The sequence below is a fragment of the Salvelinus sp. IW2-2015 genome, linkage group LG13, assembly GCF_002910315.2.
Source record: "Salvelinus sp. IW2-2015 linkage group LG13, ASM291031v2, whole genome shotgun sequence".
NCBI classification, from domain to species: Eukaryota; Metazoa; Chordata; class Actinopteri; order Salmoniformes; family Salmonidae; genus Salvelinus; species Salvelinus sp. IW2-2015.
This window is the reverse complement of record NC_036853.1, coordinates 4,109,669-4,131,332: the sequence shown is the minus strand read 5'-3', so window position 1 is coordinate 4,131,332 and position 21,664 is coordinate 4,109,669. Positions and strand designations below refer to the sequence as shown.

Below are 21,664 nucleotides of genomic sequence, written 5' to 3'. Positions count from 1 at the left end.
ATCGTCCACTATTATCCTCAGTAATTTTCCATCCAAGTTGTCAGACCCCAGTGGCTTGTTATTGGTGATAGACAACAATCATTTTTTCACCTCTTCCACACTCACTTTACGGAATTCAAAATTACAATGCTTGTCTTTCTATATAATATATAATATAATTTGGTCAAATATACTTGGATGTGTAGTGTCAGCGTTTGTTGCTGGCATGTCATGCCTAAGTTTGCTAATCTTGCCAATGAAAATAATCATTAAAGTAGTTGGCAATATCAGTGGGTTTGTGATGAATGAGCCATCTGATTCAATGAATGATGGAGCTGAGCTTGCCTTTTTGCCCAAAATGTTATTTAAGGTGCTCCAAAGCTTTTTACTATCATTCTTTGTCATTTATCTTTGTTTCATAGTGTAGTTTCTTCTTTTGAGTCAATTTAGTCACATGATTTTCTCAATTTGCAGCACGTTTGCCAATCGGTTGTGCTGCCAGTCTTATTTGCCATACCTTTTGCCTCATCCCTCTCAACCATACACTGTTTCAATTCCTCATCAATTCAAGGGGATTTAACAGTTTTTACAGTTATTTTCTTAATGGGTGCATGCTTAGTAACTGGAATAAATAATTTCATAAATGTGTCAAGTGCCGCATCTGGTTGCTCCTCATTACACTCAATACACTCCTCATTAGCAAATATTCTTTACATCATCAACATACACTATATTAGGCCCAGCCTTTGGAACTTTGGTTTTCGTAGATATGGCTACTATATTGTGATCACTACATCCAATGGATTTGGATACTGCTTTAAAGCAAATTTCTGCAGCATTAGTAAAGATGTGATCAATATTTGTTGATGATTTCATTTCTGGTTGGTTGACTGATAACCTGAACCAGGTTGCAGGCACTGGTTATAGTTTGAAGCTGTTTCTTGAGCGGTCAGGCTGATGAAAGCCAGTACATATTGAAATCAGTGTACAGTCGTGGCCAATATTTTTGAGAATGACACAAATATTAATTTTCACAGTCTGCTGCCTCAGTTTGTATGATGGCAATTTGCATATACTCCAGAATGTTATGAAGAGTGATCAGATGAATTGCAATTAATTACAAAGTCCCTCTTTGCCATGCAAATGAACTGAATCCAAAAAAACATTTCCACTGCATTTCAGCCCTGCCACAAAAGGACCAGCTGACATCATGTCAGTGATTTTCTTGTTAACACAGGTGTGAGTGTTGACGAGGACAAGGCTGGAGATCACTCTGTTATGCTGATTGAGTTCGAATAACTTACTGGAAGCTTCAAAAGGAGGGTGGTGCTTGGAATCATTGTTCTTCCTCTGTCAGCCATGGTTACCTGCAAGGAAACACGTGCCGTCATTGCTTTGCACAAAAAGGGCTTCACAGGCAAGGATATTGCTTCCAGTAAGATTGCACCTAAATCAACCATTTATGGATCATCAAGAACTTCAAGGAGAGAGGTTCAATTGTTGTGAAGAAGGCTTCAGGGCGCCCAAGAAAGTCCAGCAAGCGCCAGGACCGTCTCCTAAAGTTGATTCAGCTGCGGGATCGGGGCACCACCAGTACAGAGCTTGCTCGGGAATGGCAGCAAGACTTTTGGAGGATGGCCTGGTGTCAAGAAGGGCAGCAAAGAAGCCACTATTCTCTAGGAAAAACATCGGGGACAGACTGATATTCTGCAAAAGGTACAGGGATTGGACTGCTGAGGACTGGGGTGAAGTCATTTTCTCTGATGAATCCCCTTCCCGATTGTTCGGTGCATCCGGAAAAAAGCTTGTCCGGAGAAGACAAGGTGAGCGCTACCATCAGCCCTGTGTAATGCCAACAGTAAAGCATCCTGAGACCATTCATGTGTGGGGTTGCTTCTTAGCCAAGGGAGTGGACTCACTCACAATTTTGCCTAAGAACACATCCATGAATAAAGAATGATATCAACACATCCTCCGAGAGCTACTTCTCCCAACCATCCAGGAACAGTTTGGTGACGAACAATGCCTTTTCCAGCATGATGGAGCACCTTGCCATAAGGCAAAAGTGATAACTAAGTGGCTCGGGGAACAAAACATTGATATTTTGGGTCCATGGCCAGGAAACTCCCCAGACCTTAATCCCATTGAGAACTTGTGGTCAATCCTCAAGAGGCGGATGGACAAACAAACCCCCACAAATTCTGATAAACTCCAAGCATTGATTATGCAAGAATGGGCTGCCATCAGTCAGGATGTGGCCCAGAAGTTAATTCACAGCATGCCAGGGCGGATTGCAGAGGTCTTGAAAAAGAAGGGTCAACACTGCAATTATTTACTCTTTGCATCAACTTCATGTAATTGTCAATAAAAACCTTTGACACTTATGAAATGCTTGTAATTATACTTCAGTATTCCATWGTAACATCTGACAAAAATATCTAAAGACACTGAGTCAGCAGACTTTGTGAAAATGAATATTGGTGTCATTCTCAAAACTTTTGGCCACGACTGTAGTGTTCAATGACAGTACATAGGATATCAACCATCTCCTGTACCTTATCTCTATCTGTTCCAGATGCAGATCTACTGTTATGAAGCGCTTCACTTTGAGTCCATAGACCAGGCCATCAAGGACGGGGGCAGGATCACAGCTCTCTCTGTGCTGTTAGAGGTGTGTGTTTGTATGTTTTGACTTGCTATGGCCATGTAATACATGTCTGGAGCAAATAGTGTGTTAAGTGTTGCTCCAGTGGGGCGTGGTTTAGGTAGGTAGGTACTATAGGTAGATTGGGTGGAGCGGGTGTTCCTGAGGGGGTTCAGGCAGATAGGTACTCTAGGTAGATTAGCTGTCGACACTGACAGGAAGAGTGTATTTGCGCTGTCTGTGTGTTTATGCATTTGTGTGTGTGTGTATGACCTGAGTCAAGAGTGTGTAGTGGATAATTTTCCACCCATACCAGCAAGGTTTTTCATAGTCGATGAGGGATGACATATCTACTTGCAATGGCATGACTTACCATTAGGTAGAAGAGGCAATTGGCTCACATCATCAAGGGGCCTCGTGAGCTAGCATTATTTAGAAAAAAAACTATGCTAGTATTATTATTATTTTTTGTACAATTATTCCACACGAGGCCCCTAGATTAGGCTACACTCCGCTACCGACCCTGATATCAAAAGGGACAGGATAGTGGAACTGATTACCCACCACAGTATCAGACTGAGCACAGATTAGACATGCATTATAGAGTTTGGGTTCAGCAGTGGATTATACAGTCTCTAGCTATTAGCTTGCATCAGTGTGAGCTTCAGCTTAGCATCATTGTTAGCTTCAGCTTAGTTTAGCATCAGTGTTAGCTTCAGTTTAGCGGGTCACAGCTTTAAAGCAGCCTAAAAATGTAGGGACACAAAAAAAGTGAAGGAGAGGAGAGGAAGCCACTGTAGACTTTTGAGAGGTCTGACTAGCCTGTTTCCATTCCCTCTTTACAGACAGGCATCGAAGACAATGACAACTACATGTCCATTATCGACGGAGTCAACAGTGTCAGCCGATTCGGTATGCCAACCTGACCTACAGTAACCTTAAACTCCTCCAATGCTCACCTTAAAATAGTGTATTTAATGTAACGACTTGCTAGGCGTGGCTGGTAGGATGTCAATGATGAGGAACATTGACAAGAACAATGGCGTATTTATTCAAATAAATGGGTTCACAAAAAGGATTTATCCCACACACAGGGGATAAACTTAATTTAGACTGGAACTTAACTTAAGAGACTAAATAGCTGGGCTGCTATCCAGCTTACCAGCCAATTGTTCTTTCCAGTTTTTTCTTCCTGTGGAAAGTCGATGTGCATGGGCTTGCTCCAAATGTCTGTAGAGCTCAGCCTCCGGCATCCAGCAAGGAGCTCCTCCCCTGTGGAACTGAAACAGCACCTGAAATGTCTCCACTGTGCTGCAGCCTAAAGCTTAGTGTATACTTCCCAGTCAAAACAGCTTGCACATATATTGCGACTACATTTTGTGACGTTTTTTTGTTTGTTTTGGGGGTTGGTAGGGTTTTAGCACACACAATTATTTCTTGAGGCAAACCGAAGTTCGTAGCCGAAGTCTATGCCCCTTCGTCAGTGATTGGTCAACAGTAGTGATTCTTCAATGAAGAGTTTGTTGTCTTTCAACTAGACAACTACTTTTTATGCACATTTTTTCCCTTGAAAAATACTGCACCAAACATCTTAGTTAATTTAAAATTGCACGACCTAAGACCTCCTTGTAAAAATTAATGACAGATTTCTTGATTTAACTTTGATTGATTCAAACTATTTTGAGGAAGTGTTACTGGGTATGTTGTTGATATGGCATCTCAAGAGGAACAAACAACATTAATATTGCAGCTTTTTTCTAGTTTTTCAAGCGAGGGTCTTTGGGGACTATGTGAGACGAGATGTTCACTTCGCCTAGTTGAGTTCTGCTAAGAGCAAACCGAACCTATGTATGCGGACACCTTAACGACGCAGAGTGGCTTCAGGTGCAGGGTGTGGCACTGCAACCTAGCTTGCTGCAGCCTAATCTGCTGGTTGTGGTGTGTGGCTGACGCCCCAAATAGTGGCATTCCCCGGCCACACCACCTGGGGCGCCACACTAAGTTAACCAAACACAAAGCCACATTATCCAAGCGTAGCTATAAACCTCTAGTTTGCGTTTCATTATAGATGTATTACTGCACAGTACTAATTAAAAGTCTGCATAGCCTGGGCTATTAGAAACTGGGTGGTTCGAGCTCTGAATGCTGATTGGCTGAAAGGTATGACAAAACATTTATTTTTACTGTTCTAATTACCTTTGTAACCAGTTTATATAATAAGGCACCTCAGGGTTTGTGGTATATGGCCGATATAGCACAGTTAAGGGCTGTATCCACGCACACCGCATTGCATCGTGCGTTAGAACAGCCCTGAGCTGTGGTATATTGGCCATATACCACGCCTCCTCTTGCTTTATGGCTTAAGTGTAGTTAATTCATGCTAATGGCAGTTGAAGTTTGTCATGCAAGTAGGCGTTACAGAGGACTTCAGTGCATCAGCTCAATGTTGTGGGTAATGTCAAGCTCTTATGAAATGTAGTTGTACAAACTTTGTACAGATTTAAAGTCAAGTGCCCCTCTACCCCACAGTCATACACCCACTATCTCACTGTGTCATGATAATGAAACATTTGATGTTTATGTTGTCTATCCTCGCTTTCTCACTACTTTATTTTGCCTTCTGTGCATTTTCATCTTACACATGTCCCCCTCTTTTCTTTTCTCCCCTCCTTTTCTCAAGGTAAGAGTGGGATGGTGGGTCCCTTCTCTCTCCGTGGCCTCCTGCCCAACTCAACAGATAAGTACTTCACCTACAATGGCTCCCTCACCACCCCACCCTGCACTGATACCGTGGAGTGGATTGTCTTCAAGAACACTGTGGCCATCTCCGACACGCAGGTGTGTGTGTGTGTGTATAAAAGCAGAGAGTGTGTGTAGAAATATTGTTTTTGTTAGTCCAGAAGAGAAAGGGAGAGAGAGGGAGAGTGCTGGGCGCCTCCTCATCTCCCTGTTTGTCCACTGTCATATGACAGTTGTCTTTTTATAGTATGAATGGGTTGGGTGGGAGCTTAACATATGCTCCTTCAAGTCGCTATTCATAATTGGTTGTAGCTCTGTGTGTCTGTTTCTTTGTGTGTGTGTGTGTGTGTGTGTGTGTGAGACCCTTTTTGATAAGGTATCAAATGAGTGTGTGTGTGTCAGTACCATGTGTTTCATTTTAAGCAGAGTGAAGGCCTCTGTCTATATTTCTTGGATTTAATGGCCGCATGTGTACACCTCAGGTAACACCTGTCAATTACAAATACCCTGAGGGCTACAGGGAAGACACACACACTCTCTCTCTCACTCATTTCATCAAATCAAATGTATTTATAAACCCCTTCTTACATCAGCTGATATCTCAAAGTGCTGTACAGAAACCCAGCCTAAAACCCCAAACAGCAAGCAATGCAGGTGCAGAAGCACGGTGGCTAGGAAAAACTCCCTAGAAAGGCCAGAACCTAGGAAGAAACCTAGAGAGGAACCAGGCTATGAGGGGTGACCAGTCCTCTTCTGGCTGTGCCGGGTGGAGATTATAACAGAACATGGCCAAGATGTTCAAAAGTTCATAGATGACCAGCAGGGTCAAATAATAATAATCACAGTGGTTGTCGAGGGTGCAACAGGTCAGCACCGCAGGAGTAAATGTCAGTTGGCTTTTCAGGTCTGGGACAGGTAGCACGTCCGGTGAACAGGTCAGGTTTGCATAGCCGCAGGCAGAACAGTTGAAACTGGAGAGGCAGCACGGCCAGGTGGACTGGGGACAGCAAGGAGTCATCAGGCCAGGTAGTCCTGAGGCATGGTCCTAGGGCTCAGGTCCTCCTCCGAGAGAGAAAGAAAGAATTAGAGAGATCATACTTAAATAAACACAGGACATCGGATAAGACAGGAGAAATACTCCAGATATAACAGACTGACCCTAGCCCCCCCCACATATAAACTACTGCAGCATAAATACTGGAGGCTGAGACAGGAGGGGTCGGGAGACACTGTTGCCCCATCCAACGATACACCCGGACAGGGCCAAACAGGCAGGGTATAACCCCACCCACTTTGCCAAAGCACAGCCCTCACACCACTAGAGGGATATCTTCAACCACCAACTTACCATCCTGAGTCAAGGCAGAGTATAGCCCACAAAGATCTCCGCCACGGCACAACCCGAGGGGGGTCGCCAACCCAGACAGGAAGATAACGTCAGTGACTAAATCCACTCAAGTGACGCACCCCTCCTAGGGACGGCATGAAAGAGCACCAGTAAGCTAGTGACTCAGCCCCTGTAATAGGGTTAGAGGCAGAGAATCCCAGTGGAGAGAGGGGAACCGGTCAGGCAGAGACAGCAAGGGCGGTTCGTTGCTCCAGAGCCTTTCCGTTCACCTTCACCTTCACTCCTGGGCCAGACTACACTCAATCATAGGACCTACTGAAGAGATGAGTCTTCAATAAAGACTTAAAAGTTGTGACCGAGTCTGCCTCTCTCACATGGGTAGGCAGACCATTCCATAAAAATGGAGCATTGTGGGAGAAAGCCCTGCCTCCAGCTGTTTCCTTAGAAATTCTAGGGACAGTTAGGAGGCCTGCGTCTTGTGACCGTAGCATACGTGTAGGTATGTACGGCAGGACCAAATCAGAAAGATAGGTAGGAGCAAGCCCATGTAATGCTTTGTAGGTTAGCAGTAAAACCTTGAAATCAGCCCTTGCCTTAACAGGAAGCCAGTGTAGAGAGGCTAGCACTGGAGTAATATGATCAATATGATTCTAGCAGCCGTGTTTAGCACTAACTGAAGTTTATTTAGTGCTTTATCCGGGTAGCCGGAAAGTAGAGTATTGCAGTAGTCTAACCTAGAAGTAACAAAAGCATGGATTAGTTTTTCTGCATCACTTTTGGACAGAAAGTTTCTGATTTTTGCAATGTTACGTAGATGGAAAAAAGCTGTCCTTGAAACAGTCTTGATATGTTCGTCAAAAGAGAGATCAGGGTCCAGAGTAACGCCGAGGTCCTTCACAGTTTTATTTGAGACGACTGTACAACCATCAAGATTAATTGTCACATTCAACAGAAGATCTCTTTGTTTCTTGGGACCTAGAACAAGCATCTCTGTTTTGTCCAAGTTTAAAAGTAGGACATTTGCAGCCATTCACTTTCTTATGTCTGAAAAACAGGCTCCATTGAGGGCAATTTTGGGGCTTTTTGGGGATACCTTTTCACACTCCTTTCATCTCTTTAACTGTTGACATCCTGTTGTCTGACAGTAGCCTCACACAGGCTCTTTCTCTTTTAACTGGCTTTCAGTCTGCATGGTTTGGATCATGTATGGTATGATAATGTCACGTCTCAAGTTTCAAAAGACTTTGAAAGGTCATTTTGGGATCATTGTTCCTCTGTTGTGCAGCTTTTCAAGCACTCCCTCGAGGCGTAAAGGAACACTTGCTTTTATGGGATAACATGACCATATTGTCAGTCGTGCATACAGTCTACAGTGAGATCCAAAATGATTCGGGCAGTGACCCATTTTGTGTTGTTTTGGCTCTGTACTCCATCACTTTGGATTTGAAAAGTGCAGACTGCCAGCTTTAATTTGAGGGTATTTTAATCCATATTGGTTGAAACGTTTAGAAATTGCAGCACTTTTTGTACATCGTCCCCCCATTTTAGGGGACCAAAAGTATTGTGACAAATTCACTTATTACATTTACATTTACATTTAAGTCACTTATCCAGAGCGACTTACAAATTGGTGCATTCACCTTATGATATCCAGTGGAACAACCACTTTACAATAGTGCATCTAACTCTTTTAAGGGGGGGTGGGGGGGGGGGGGTTAGAAGGATTACTTTATCCTATCCTAGGTATTCCTTAAAGAGGTGGGGTTTCAGGTGTCTCCGGAAGGTGGTGATTGACTCCGCTGACCTGGCGTCGTGAGGGAGTTTGTTCCACCATTGGGGTGCCAGAGCAGCGAACAGTTTTGACTGGGCTAAGCGGGAACTGTACTTCCTCAGAGGTAGGGAGGCGAGCAGGCCAGAGGTGGATGAACGCAGTGCCCTTGTTTGGGTGTAGGGCCTGATCAGAGCCTGAAGGTACGGAGGTGCCGTTCCCCTCACAGCTCCGTAGGCAAGCACCATGGTCTTGTAAACTTATGTTTATCAAAGTAGTAAAAAGTTAAGTATTTGTTTCTAAACACTTCTACATGAATGTGGATGCAACCATGATTGCGGATAATCCTCAATGGATCGTGAATAATGATGAGTGAGAAAGTTGGATGCACAAATATCGTACTTCCAAGACATGCTAACCTCTCACCATTACAATAACAGGGGAGGTTAGCATTTTTAGGGGGGTATGATATTTGTGCGTCTAACTTTCTCACTCATCGTTATTCACGATTCATTTCCGGATTATCCTTAATCATGGTAGTATCCACATTAATGTAGAAGTCTTTAGAAACATATTCTATTCTTATTTACAGTAAAAGTGACACAAATTATACAATGCATTATTAATAATTTATTTAAATTGGGCACAAAATAATCTGAAACACAACCAAAACAAACAACAAATGCTTCCAAACAGTTTGTATAGTCACAAGGTTGATGTAGTCATTAAGTGCTATGAATATGGGATCAAAAACTTTACGTTTTACTACTTTAATACAGATAAAAGTGAATTTGTCCCAAAACTTTTGGTCCCCTAAATGAAGGGACTATGTACAAAAAGTGCTGTAATGAAAAGACCCTCAAACTAAAGCCAACAGTCTGCCCTCAAATCCAAAGTGCTAGAGTAAAGAGCCCCCCCCCCCCAAAAAAAAAGTTAAATAAAAACAAATGTCACTGTCCCAATACTTTTGGAGCTCACTGTATATTCAAACAAGCTACATTGTCCTCATCAGCGTTGTTTTGATTGCTTTCATTAATAACCAGTCATAAGTATTTATAAGTAGTGTATGTACTATTATTAAATTAGTATTTCAGCAAGTACAAATGTTAAACCTTATTACTACTGTGTGTTTCTAAACAACACCACAATATACCAGAGGTTGCCTGAGGCCCTAATTGTTTTCAGTCACTGTTTTGGCCCCCAGTCACACTCACAGCCACTCTGGTTGGAATGCTGTGTGAGTCAGAGCTATTTACAGTGCATTCAAAAAGTAATCAGACCCCTTGATTTTTTTCACATTTTGTTACATTACAACCTTATTCTAAAATGGATTGGGGCAAACATTTGCTCATCAATCTACACACAATACCCCATAATGACAAAGCAAAAACAGCTTAAAAAAAATACAACAGAAATATTACATTTACATAAGTATTCAGACCCTTTACTCAGTACTTTGTTGAAGTACCTTTGGCAACGATTACAGCCTCAAGTCTTCTTGGGTATGACGCTACAAGCTTGGCACACCTGTATTTGGGAAGTTTCTCCCTTTATTCTCTACAGATCCTCTCAAGCTCTGTCAGGTTGTATGGGTAGCGTCGCTGCACAGCTATTTTCAGGTCTCTCCAGAGATGTTCAATCAGGTTCAAGTCTGAGATCTGGCTGGGCCACTCAAGGATATTCAGAGACTTGTCCTGAAGCCTGCATTGTCTTGGCTGTGTGCTTAGGGTTATTGTCCTGTTGGAAGGTGAGCCTTCGCCCCAGTCTGAGGTCCTGAGGGCTCTGGAGCAGGTTTTCATCAAGGATCTCTCTGTACTTTGCTCCGTTCATCTTCCCCTAGATCCTGACTAGTCTCCCAGTCCCTGCTGCTGAAAAACATCCCCACAGCATGATGCTGCCACCACCATGCTTCACCGTAAGGATGGTGCCAGGTTTCCTCCAGATGTGACGCTTGGCATTCAGGCCAAAGAGTTCAATCTTGGTTTCATCAGACTAGTCCTTTAGGTACCAATTGGCAAACTAATTGGTACCAATTGGCAAACTCAAGCTGTCATCTGCCTTTTACTGAGGAGTGGCTTCCATAAAGGCCTGATTGGTGGAGTGCTGTAGAGATGGTTGTCCTTCTGGAAGGTTCTCCCATCTCCACAGAGGAACACTAGCGCTCTGTCAGAGTGACCATCGGGTTCTTGGTCACCTCCCCCCGATTGCTCAGTTTGGTCGGGCGGCCAGCTCTAGGAAGTGTTTTGGTGGTCCCAAATTTCTTCCACTTAAGAATGATGGAGGTCACTGTGTTCTTGGGGACCTTCAATGCTGCAGACATTTTTTGGTACCTTTCCCCAGATCTGTGCCTCGACACAATCCTGTTTTGTAGCTCTACGGACAATTCCTTCGACCTCATGGCTTGGTTTTTGATCTGACTTACACTGTCAACGGTGGAACCTTATAAAGACAGGTGTGTGCCTGTCCAAATCATGTTCAATCAATTGAATTTACCACAGGTGAACTCCAATCAAGTTGTAGAAACATCTCAAGGATGATCAATATAAACTACATTTCGAGTCTCATAGCAAAGGGTCTGAATACTTATGTGAATAAGTTATCTGTTTTTAATTTTTAATACATTTGCAAAAATGTCTAAAAACCTGTTTTTGCTGTGTCATTATGGGGTATTTTATGTAGATTGATGAGGAACATGTTTTATTTAATCCATTTTAGAATAAGGCTGTAATTGATCTAAATGTGGAAAAAGGGAAGAGGACTGAATATTTTCTGAATGCACTGTATATACAGTGTTACACAATAGACTGTACAAGAGGTGTATATGATATACATGCATGCTTGTGTGTAACACATGTGTGTGTTAGGGTGTGAGAGGACTGAATACTGTTTGAACCAGTTGTTTAGGTCTATGTGAATAATGATAATAGTAATACAACCATCATTTTCCGATGATCTTTATGTGGTCTCTCCTTGTGTGGCCTTGTGCCCAAGGACACAATGTGAAATCACCATGCAATAACAAGCACTACTGTGTAATAATGTGTTGATGAACGTGTTGGTTGTATTGTGTTGTAGCTGGAGATGTTCTGTGAGGTGATGACCATGCAGCAGGCAGGCTATGTGATGTTGATGGACTACCTGCAGAACAACTTCAGGGAGCAGCAGCAGCAGTTCATGGGACAGGTCTTCTCCTCCTATACCGGCACAGAGGAGGTCCTCACTCCCAGTACGTACCTGTCTGTCTGTCAGAGGAGGTCCTCACTCCCAGTACGTACCTGTCTGTCTGTCAGAGGGGGTCCTCACTCCCTGTACGTACCTGTCTGTCTGTCAGAGGAGGTACTCACTCCCAGTACGTACCTGTCTGTCTGTCTGTCAGAGGAGGTCCTCACTCCCTGTACGTACCTGTCTGTCTGTCAGAGGAGGTACTCACTCCCAGTACGTGCCTGTCTGTCAGAGGAGGTCCTCACTCCCTGCACGCACCTGTCAGTCAGAGGAAGTCCTCACTCCCAGTACGTACCTGTCTGTCTGTCTGACAAAGGTCAGAGGAGGTCCTCACTCCCAGTACATACCTGTCTGTCTGACAGAGGAGGAGGTCCTCACTCCCTGTACCTACCTGTCTGTTTGTCAGAGGAGGTCCTTACTCCCTGTACCTACCTACCTGTCTGTCTGTCAGAGGAGGTCCTCACTCCCGGTACGTACCTGTCTGTCTGTCAGAGGAGGTCCTCACTCCCAGTACCTGTCTGTCTGTCTGTCTGTCTGTCTGTCTGTCTGTCTGTCTGTCTGTCGGTCGAGGTCCTCACTCCCACTACGTGCCTGTGTGTCTGTGTCTGTCTGTCAGAGGAGGAGGAGGTCCTCACTCCCACTACGTGCCTGTGTGTCTGTGTCTGTCTGTCTGTCAGAGGAGGAGGTCCTCACTCCCTGTACCTACCTGTCTGTCTGTCAGAGGAGGTCCTTACTCCCTGTACCTACCTACCTGTCTGTCTGTCAGAGGTGGTCCTCACTCCCAGTATGTACCTGTCTGTCTGTCAGAGGAGGTCCTGACTCCAAATACGTACAGTTGAAGTCGGAAGTTTACATACACTTAGGTTGGAGTCATTAAAACTCGTTTTTCAACCACTCCACAAATGTCTTGTTAAGAAACTATAGTTTTGGCAAGTCGGTTATCTACTTTGTGCATGACACAAGTCATTTTTCCAACAATTGTTTACAGACAGATTATTTCACTTATAATTCACTGTATCACAATTCCAGTGGATCAGAAGTTTACATACACGAAGTTGACTGTGCCTTTTAAACAACTTGGAAAATTCCAGAAAATTATGTCATGGCTTTAGAAGCTTCTGATAGGCTAATTGACATAATTTGAGTCAATTGGAGGTGTACCTGTGGATGTATTTCAAGGCCTACCTTCAAACTCAGTGCCTCTTTGCTTGACATCATGGGAAAATCAAAAGAATTCAGCCAAGACCTCAGAATTTTTTTTTGTAAACCTCCACAAGTCTAGTTCATCTTTGGGAGCAATTTTCAAACACCTGAAGGCACCACATTCATCTGTACAAACAATAGTACGCAAGTTTAAACACAATGGGAACACGCAGCTGTCATGCTGCTCAGGAAGGAGACGTGTTCTGTCTCCTAGAGATGAACGTACTTTGGTGCAAAAAGTGCAAATCAATCCCAGAACAATAGCAAAGGATCTTGTGAAGATGCTGGGGGAAACAGGTACAAAAGTATCTATGTCCACATTAAAACGAGTCCTATATCGACATAACCTGAAAGGCCGCTCAGCAAGGAAGAAACCACTGCTCCAAAACCACCATTTAAAAAAAGCCAGACTACGGTTTGCAACTGCACAAGGGAACAAAGATTGTACTTTTTGGAGAAATGTCCTCTGATCTGATGAAACAAAAATGGAACTGTTTGGCCATAATGACCATTGTTATGTTTGGAGGAAAAAGGGGGAGGCTTGCAAGCCGAAGAACACCATTTTGTGGGGGTGCTTTGCTGCAGGAGAGACTGGTGCACTTAAAAAATAGATGGCATCATGAGGAAGGGAAATTGTGGATATATTGAAGCAACATCTCAAGACATCAGTCAGGAAGTTAAAGCTTGGTCGCAAATGGGTCTTCCAAATGGACAATGACCCCAAGCATACTTCCAAAGTTGTGTCAAAATGGCTTAAGGACGACAAAGTCAAGGTTTTGGAGTGGCCATCACAATGCCCTGACCTCAATCCTATAGAACATTTGTGGGCCGAACTGAAAAAGCGTGTGCGAGCAAGGAGGCCTACGAACCTGACTCGGTTACACCAGCTTTCCTATCCAGAGCGAGTTACAGTTAATGCGTTTATCTTAAGATAGCTATGGGGCAACCACATTTCACAGTCATAGTAAGTACATTTTTCCTCAAAGTAGCAAAGTCAGAGATAGTAAGAGGGAAAATTGTAAAGTAGATTGGCCCTAGCTAGCAAAAAGATGACTCTTGTCACTCCTGGATATATCATTCTCTAGCTACAAAATGAATCTCTTGTATTCACTCCTGGTTCTTGGTACTAACACCTGATTCAACTAATCATGGTCTTGATGAGGTAGTTTTGCGAGCCAATGCTCACTGGCGTTAGCGCAATGACTGGACATCTATGTGCATCTGCTAGCATGCCTAAATGTTCATAGAATATTAAAATCTGAACAGAAAATAGCAACACACCAATATCAAATGTCCAAACTATATTTGATGACACTGTTGGTGGCCTATTAAAATGTCATAGGGGGATTTTGTTACATATGAGGCAGGCACTGGTAACCCAACTGTGAACCTGCCTGCCTGTCACCCCTACCGTGCCCTATTTTGGGCATCTCTTACCCTACTAAAGAAGTGATTGCAGTAGCTTGCTGTGTGTTTTCAACATAATCAGGACATTAACTAGCACGTGGATGCTGGATGCCTGGCAGGCATTAATATTCAGACAGCATGTTTGTGTGCCTCCTTAATCATACCCAGACTCTCACGCGGGGGCTTTACAAGTAGGCCGTCATTGTAAATAAGAACAAATTGTTAACGGACGTACCTAGTTAAATAAATTAAATAAATTCTAACCTTAAAGGGAGAATGTAATTGTTGTGGATGCTTAGGCACCAGGCTAATACGCTAAGCCAGGGACAGACCCTCTGTCTCTCCCTGCCTCTCCCTCTCTCTCTCTGCCTACATAATGTGTCATGTCCGCATTCATATTAGTCTCTGTTTTTTTAGACCAGGTAGTTGCTAGGTTACTGCCTCCTCACTTTCACAGAGGACTTTTCAAACGTCTTTGAAAAATGGATAGAGTGCATTGAATATGATATAATGTACATGAATAGGTGTGAAATGTATCTTGCTTCCCTGTTGTTATTGGACATACCATTTGTGTACCAGAGTGAGATGCATGTCGCAACAAAATAGAAAGAGCAAGTATTTTTGTGCTTTTGTTGTGATTTGTTTTGCGAGTGGTTAGGAAAAGACTCTGTTGTTCCTTTGCTTTTCTCTTGTGTTGAAAAGGGTGTTTGTACAACTGTAAGTCTCCCTTTCTGATATCCCTCACCATCAGTAAACATGAAATAAATGTGTTCACCCCTCCACCAACCCCCCTGGGCCGAGGATGAATCAGTAGGTAAACTGAAGTGCAGATTTTAGCATAGATCATGTAGGAAATGTGTCAACGGTTTAGTCATTGTACCTGGCCATTGTCTCATTTCGATTGATTTTAATCTCTCCTTACTCCCGTAATCTGTATTAATGCCAGGGTCTCAATGTGTCTGTGATCTGTATTAATGCCAGGGTCTCAATGTGTCTGTGATCTGTATTAATGCCAGGGTCTCAATGTGTCTGTGATCTGTATTAATGCCAGGGTCTCAATGTGTCTGTGATCTGTATTAATGCCAGGGTCTCAATGTGTCTGTGATCTGCCTTTAGTACTGGAGCGCTAATCTGTGATGGGACCAATTAGGAAGGACAAACACCCAGTTGTGGCTGATTCTCTTATATTTGATTCTTATTCATCTAAATTAATTGTGTCTCTTTCCCTTTCTGTCTCTCTCCCTCTCTATTTCTCTCTCTCCCTTCTTTCTCTGTCAGTCTGTAGTTCAGAGCCGGAGAATGTGCAGGCGGACCCCCATAACCTGACCAGCCTGCTGGTGATGTGGGAGCGGCCGAGGGCGGTGTACGACGTCGGGATAGAGAAGTACTCAGTCACCTACAGGCTGGCCCAAGGAGAGGACTCTGCAACCTTCCAGTACCTGACTGACGGAGACCAGGATGTGGTGAGCATCCTTTATGAAGTGGTGGTGGTGGACTAACACACACACAGATGACCAAACACGGGTCAATCACATTTCAGAAGGTTTGCAGGAATTAATAAATGAAGGAATGAAGAAACAAATGAAGAAACTAAAGTACCATAGTGTGATTGAATGCAAGAGCAGATGCTATAACCACCTCCACCACCACCACCTTCACCTCCTCCTCCTCCACCACCACCTTCACTTCTTCCACCTCCACCACCTCCTCTACCTTCACCACCTTCACCACCTCCTCCTCCACCACCAACACCACCACCTTCTCCACCACCATGACCCTAAACCCCCTGTACTCACCTCTCCCTGTTGTTCCCCAGGGGGCCATTCTGCAGGACCTGATAGCCAATACTAGCTATGTGGTGCAGGTGGTGGCTGTGTGCACCAATGGTCTGTACGGTCGCGTGAGCGAGCAGCTGTCCGTCGACATGCCCTTCGAAGACCCCGGTAAGACTGACGACCGCGACCGCAAATACCTCTACACAGACCGTACGTAGCGTTCTGATTACATGGAGAGTAGAGACCAAACCTAGATGGTTGATCATTTGCAAACCAGTTCCCTTTATTGTGTCTCTTTTAATGGTAGTCAGTCAGTTTTCAATTAAGAGGCTGTGAAGGCTTCTCAGATAGACTTAACTAGGCATTAATGGATTGTGTTGAGGAATTCAGAGGAAGTGAAGATATAGTTCTGTCGTGGTTTCTGAAATTCTGATTGGTGTCCTCATATGTCCACACCTTTTACATATGTCACACCTACCAAACTGTAACAGGTTTCCAGAGACACTTCTGTTTCCCCAGCACATCATGGCCATGAACCCTGTATGCCATCCACTCTCTGTCTTCTTTCTGTCCAGTCCTGTTCCTTTTAACATACACCCAGTTCCTCTATGTTCTACTGCTGTTTGTAGTGTGTTCTGGCTCTGGGTGAAAGCTTTTTATTTTTCATGTCCTCTTCTGTCTATGTACTTAAAATGTGCTTTTCTATATTTCTAAGGTGAGGAATACCCCCCCCCCCCCAATCTGTTTGGTTGAGGTCAAAGGTTATTCAATGTGTCCTATGTCACACAAACGACAAAACATTTTGAAATGGCACCATTTCCTCCGGTCACAGTGAGAGAATGTTTGCTTATGGGCAGCATTTGTAATTTGAATGAAATGATGGGAACTCTGTATCTGCTGAAGTTGATAATAAACAAATGTATTGTTGCTAAAAATCCTCTGCATCATATTTCAATGTGCATGAATTGTACACACTCATCCAAATGACTTGATACAATTGTGTGACCGAATGCGCTGTGACAGTTGTGGTGACAAAACAAGTCCTTTGTGAGGCCTGGTTTTGCACTCATTCATTCATTCATTCCTTCCCTTTCCACTTAACTCTTTAAAACCCCACCTCATGCTTCACAAACCCATTCTGATCAGGCCTGAGGCCTCCATGATGTATAATTTAGCCCAATCCAGGTAAGAGGGTGTGTGTGTGTGTGTGTGTGTGTGTGTGTGGTGTGTGTGTGTGTGTGTGTGTGTGTGTGTGTGTGTGTGTGTGTGTGTGTGTGTGTGTGTGTGTGTGTGTGTGTGTGTGTGTGTGTGTGTGTGGTGTGTGTGTGTGTGGTGTGTTTGGGGTGGGTGTGGTGTGTGTGTGTGCTGTGGTGTTGTGTGTGTGTGTGTTAATACTCAGTTTGTGCTGACCCGGAAGTTCTACCCAATATAACCAAATATCTCCCTCATGTTGTTATCTCATTGTTTCTCTCTCTCTCCCTCACCTGGTATCTACACCGACAGCAACATATTCTCAAAGATTTCTAGTATAGATTAATATTATATCTAATGAGTTTCCGCTTCATATACTGTGGACCCATTGAAAGATGTGACCTTAGTGGATATCAAGCTTCCGAAGATTTTTGTCAAGCCTCTTCAGGTTTTCATCAGAAACAGAATGGTTTTCACGTATTGGCTCACAATGTTTGTATGTGTGAGTTTTTGTCGGATACTTTCCCCTATAGATATTTTCTCCGTCACATTTTGATGTACGTTTCAAGTGAAGTGTCTTGTCTGTTACAACATCGTTGGGTTTGTCAATGGGACCAATATCTTAGATTATAATGCCATTGTTAGTAATTGTCAAAGTTGTATCTAAATTGAAGAAAAACAAATCACACATAACAATGTCTAGGCTGTTTTCTTCGATTGCCATACTGTCTTTGATATTCGTATGAACACGTTTACAGATGTATGATCTTAATTGATCACCCTGCTCAAATTAAGATCCTCCATCTGTACAGTAATGTATTTTCAACGTCCTTTGCTCGTAGGGAAGGTACATTGTTATGTATGAAATCCCACGACTCTGTTTCTAACGCTATCATCTGTGATTCTTTTCAGAGGCAACACCTTATCCAGATTCTACTGAATTTGAATGGGAAGTAAGTATAATATTGCATAAATGTAGCTTATTTCAGAATGCGATGTGGTGATAGTGTCGGTAGCGTACTGCACGAAAAGCATTCATTTAAACGTAGGATATAGGACGAGGAGCAGTGTCTCATGACAAGACTTCAGTATTTTCCCATGCACTCTGAATGTATTTCCCCACCAGGAGGACTATGGACCCTGGGCTGAACTGGACAATGACATGGACTGGACAACCCAAAGCACTACGAGAACCAGGCCCACAACAACCACTGGCCCACCCAGCCTCCCCTTGCCTGCTATCAGAACCACCACCCCTTTTGTCCAGAGGAGAACCCCCACACCAGGCACTCCATCCAGGACCACTCAACCCAACCGAGCACAGACTTCCACAGAGCAGAGTGAGAGGTACCGCAGCACAACCAGAGCACCAGCAGAGGGGGCCGTCTCAGCAGGCAGCAGAGGCAGGGGGAGAACCCAGAAGTATACCACTACACTGACCACTCCGCAATCACGCACTGATGACATCACCACTTCATCAACCAAGACCGAGAAGGGCAGAGGGGTGGCGTGTCCTGTGACCGTCCCAAGCGGCAAAGGCAGCGGTGTTTCCATGGCCACTCTGCTCCCGGAAAGCCGGACCGTGGCCACTTCCACCTCCTCCCTCTCTCAGGGAGAACCACCATGGCCTACAAGTCCCAGCATGCCCTTGTTTTCATCCACTGCCTCCTTCGCCGGGGCACTCTTGCAGACCACGCAGCCGGTGTTCAACGGTGAGCTCCTCCCCTCCACCCTCCCTGTGTGTGACACGTCGACCCCTGGCAACCCCGGCTCCACCCCTAACAACGACCCCACCGCCTGCCTGCATGCCCCTCCCTCGTCTAGACCTCTGTCGTCTGTGACCCCTCCTGCTCTGGACTCCCTGCATGCTGCTACAGCAATGTTGTCTAGTGGTGACTCGTACCTCACTACCTCCCCCACCCTGTCTCTCCTCCCTCACCCCTCACACCCCCTGTATGGTTGGGAGACATACGTCTCTCATGGTTTTGGTGATGATGATAGTGGTGATGGTGATATGTTGTCTGGTTCTTTGTCTGTGGCCTCGGGTGACCCACCAATGTTTAGTGACACTCACCCCCTTCAAACCTTACGTGACTCACCCACTGAGCTAGCCTTCAGACCTCTCCCTGCAACCTCTCTCTCCCTGCAGCCTTCTCTTCTCCTCTCTAGTGACTTCTCTCTGTCCGGGGCCACCCCGGGCCTCACTGGCTCTGTATCTGGCGGGCTGGGGGACTCTAGTTATGCTACAGGCCGTGTAGTAAAGTCTTGTCTGGTGGGTGTCGTCGTCGGTGGTGGTGGTGATGTTGGAATCACGGTAGCTAGCGATGGCGTGGAGTCGTTGTGTACCTGCTCTCTGGATGGCTTCTCGTCCTCCTGGTTGCATGCCTCTCCTCACCTCCCCCTGCCCACGTCTGACTGGGGGGCGGCTAGCCTAGCGCTCTACTCCTCCGGTAGCGATTTAGACCATCTCCTCCATTCATCTCTGGGAGGCTCCCCCAACCCATCTGGAGGTCAGCCTCTCTTCTCTTCCTCCTCTCCTCCCCCTGTTCCTCCTCATCCTCCTCTCTCAGGTTTCCATAGTGATCTGCTCGTTTCTGTTACAGCCACACCGTCCGGCTCCAAGGACCACTGGGTCTCGGCCCTCCGAACCTCGGCCCCCCCCTCCTCCTACTCGGCCTCCCCCCTCACCCCCACCCTCACCCCTGAACTGCAGACGGTAGACAGTAGTGCCTCTGGCTCGACCCTGTCGGGAGAAGCCCAGAAGGAGCTAGATGAGGAGTGGGACAGGGTTCAGAGTTCAGCCTCGGGGGAGGGCGCGCTCCCTTACATCCCCACCTTCATCCCCTCACTCACCTCTGAAGCCGCCACCACTCCCAACATCGACACAGAAGAACTCTCCTCATCGTTCTACTTTGAGAGCGAGAACGGCAGTGCCGTCACCACGGATACAGCGGGCAGCACGGCAACAGTATCTGGGGTGACCGCGGCAGCGCCCTGGTCGCTAGGTGGGGAGGTGGAGAGTGGCTCGGGGCAGGGCGAGAGCCTGTACGACAACGAGACGTCCTCAGACTTCACTATCACCGAGCGCACAGAGAGAGACTCGGAGGAGGAGGAGCCAGTTGCAGGTAAAGAACCATCCACAAGGGGGCAACATCTCCCCGTACATCAAGGCAAGGCACAGTGCTGCGCCTGTCGGATTGGGGAACACTACAGCTCCCATTATGCCAATGGAAGAGGAAATACTCTGGAATTTAGGAGACACATCACCTAACACACCACCTTTCTGTGATAACTAAAATCCTGTGTGTGTTTGTGTGTGTTCACCGTCATGGCCTTTCTGCTGTCTATAACATTTTCATGATCCAGTCCACAGTCATCATCATTTCAGTGTTCTTTGTTACGGGTTTTGTGTTATATTCGTTAACATTAACATGCACATGCCTTTATCTCAACTGTGTATTGTAACATCATGTGAAGAACTCGATTGGTTATAGCACTTCATCTCCAGCAGAGGGCAGCAGATCTCTTCCCAATCCCAACTCACCGAAACTGATATGTTTTAGTCTTAGCAGACCACTAGTGGTCTAATATCCCTTTATACAGTCAATGTAATTGACAAATCATTGAGACAGTCTCAGGACCCCTCGCAAATCTTTTGTGATTTGTGACCTTGAAAATCCTTCATAATATCCCATATATCTGTCCACATCCAGACCGTAGACAAGAAAACTAATTAATACATTTACATTTAAGTCATTTAGCAGACGCTCTTATCCAGAGCGACTTACAAATTGGTGCATTCACCTTATGATATCCAGTGGAACAACCAACAAGAGAGAATGGTCCTAATCCAGGCACTTGTCATCTCCCGTCTGGATTACTGCAACTCGCTGTTGGCTGGGCTCCCTGCCTGTGCCATTAAACCCTACAACTCATCCAGAACGCCGCAGCCCGTCTGGTGTTCAACCTTCCCAAGTTCTCTCACGTCACCCGCTCCTCCGCTCTTCCCCACTGGCTTCCGTGTGAAGCTCGCATCCGCTACAAGACCATGGTGCTTGCCTACGGAGCTGTGAGGGAACGGCACCTCCGTACCTTCAGGCTCTGATCAGGCCCTACACCCAAACAAGGGCACTGCGTTCATCCACCTCTGGCCTGCTCGCCTCCCTACCTCTGAGGAAGTACAGTTCCCGCTCAGCCCAGTCAAAACTGTTCGCTGCTCTGGCACCCCATGGTGGAACAAACTCCCTCACGCCGCAGGTCAGCGGAGTCAATCACCACCTTCCGGAGACACCTGAACCCCCACCTCTTTAAGGAATACCTAGGATAGGATAAAGTAATCCTTCTAACCCCCCTCCCCCTTAAAAGACTGAGATGCACTATTGTAAACC

General features: G+C 45.2%; 1 protein-coding gene across 4 annotated transcripts in view; it reads left to right on the top strand.

Moving 5' to 3' along the window:
- ptprz1a (protein tyrosine phosphatase receptor type Z1a) overlaps positions 1–21,664 on the top strand; it is a 114,349-nt gene that overhangs the window by 59,039 nt on the left and 33,646 nt on the right. For 2 of the 4 annotated variants that reach the window (XM_023998797.2, XM_023998796.2), the window contains exons 5-13: positions 2,555–2,650; positions 3,469–3,535; positions 5,304–5,461; positions 11,554–11,704; positions 15,589–15,773; positions 16,127–16,253; positions 18,189–18,229; positions 18,403–18,988; positions 19,880–20,401. In XM_023998797.2, coding sequence (XP_023854565.1) covers positions 2,555–2,650; positions 3,469–3,535; positions 5,304–5,461; positions 11,554–11,704; positions 15,589–15,773; positions 16,127–16,253; positions 18,189–18,229; positions 18,403–18,988; positions 19,880–20,401 — 1,933 coding nt within the window. The remainder of the gene's footprint in view (positions 1–2,554; positions 2,651–3,468; positions 3,536–5,303; positions 5,462–11,553; positions 11,705–15,588; positions 15,774–16,126; positions 16,254–18,188; positions 18,230–18,402; positions 18,989–19,879; positions 20,402–21,664) is intronic. The other 2 variants (XM_023998799.2, XM_023998798.2) reach the window with 1 other exon arrangement.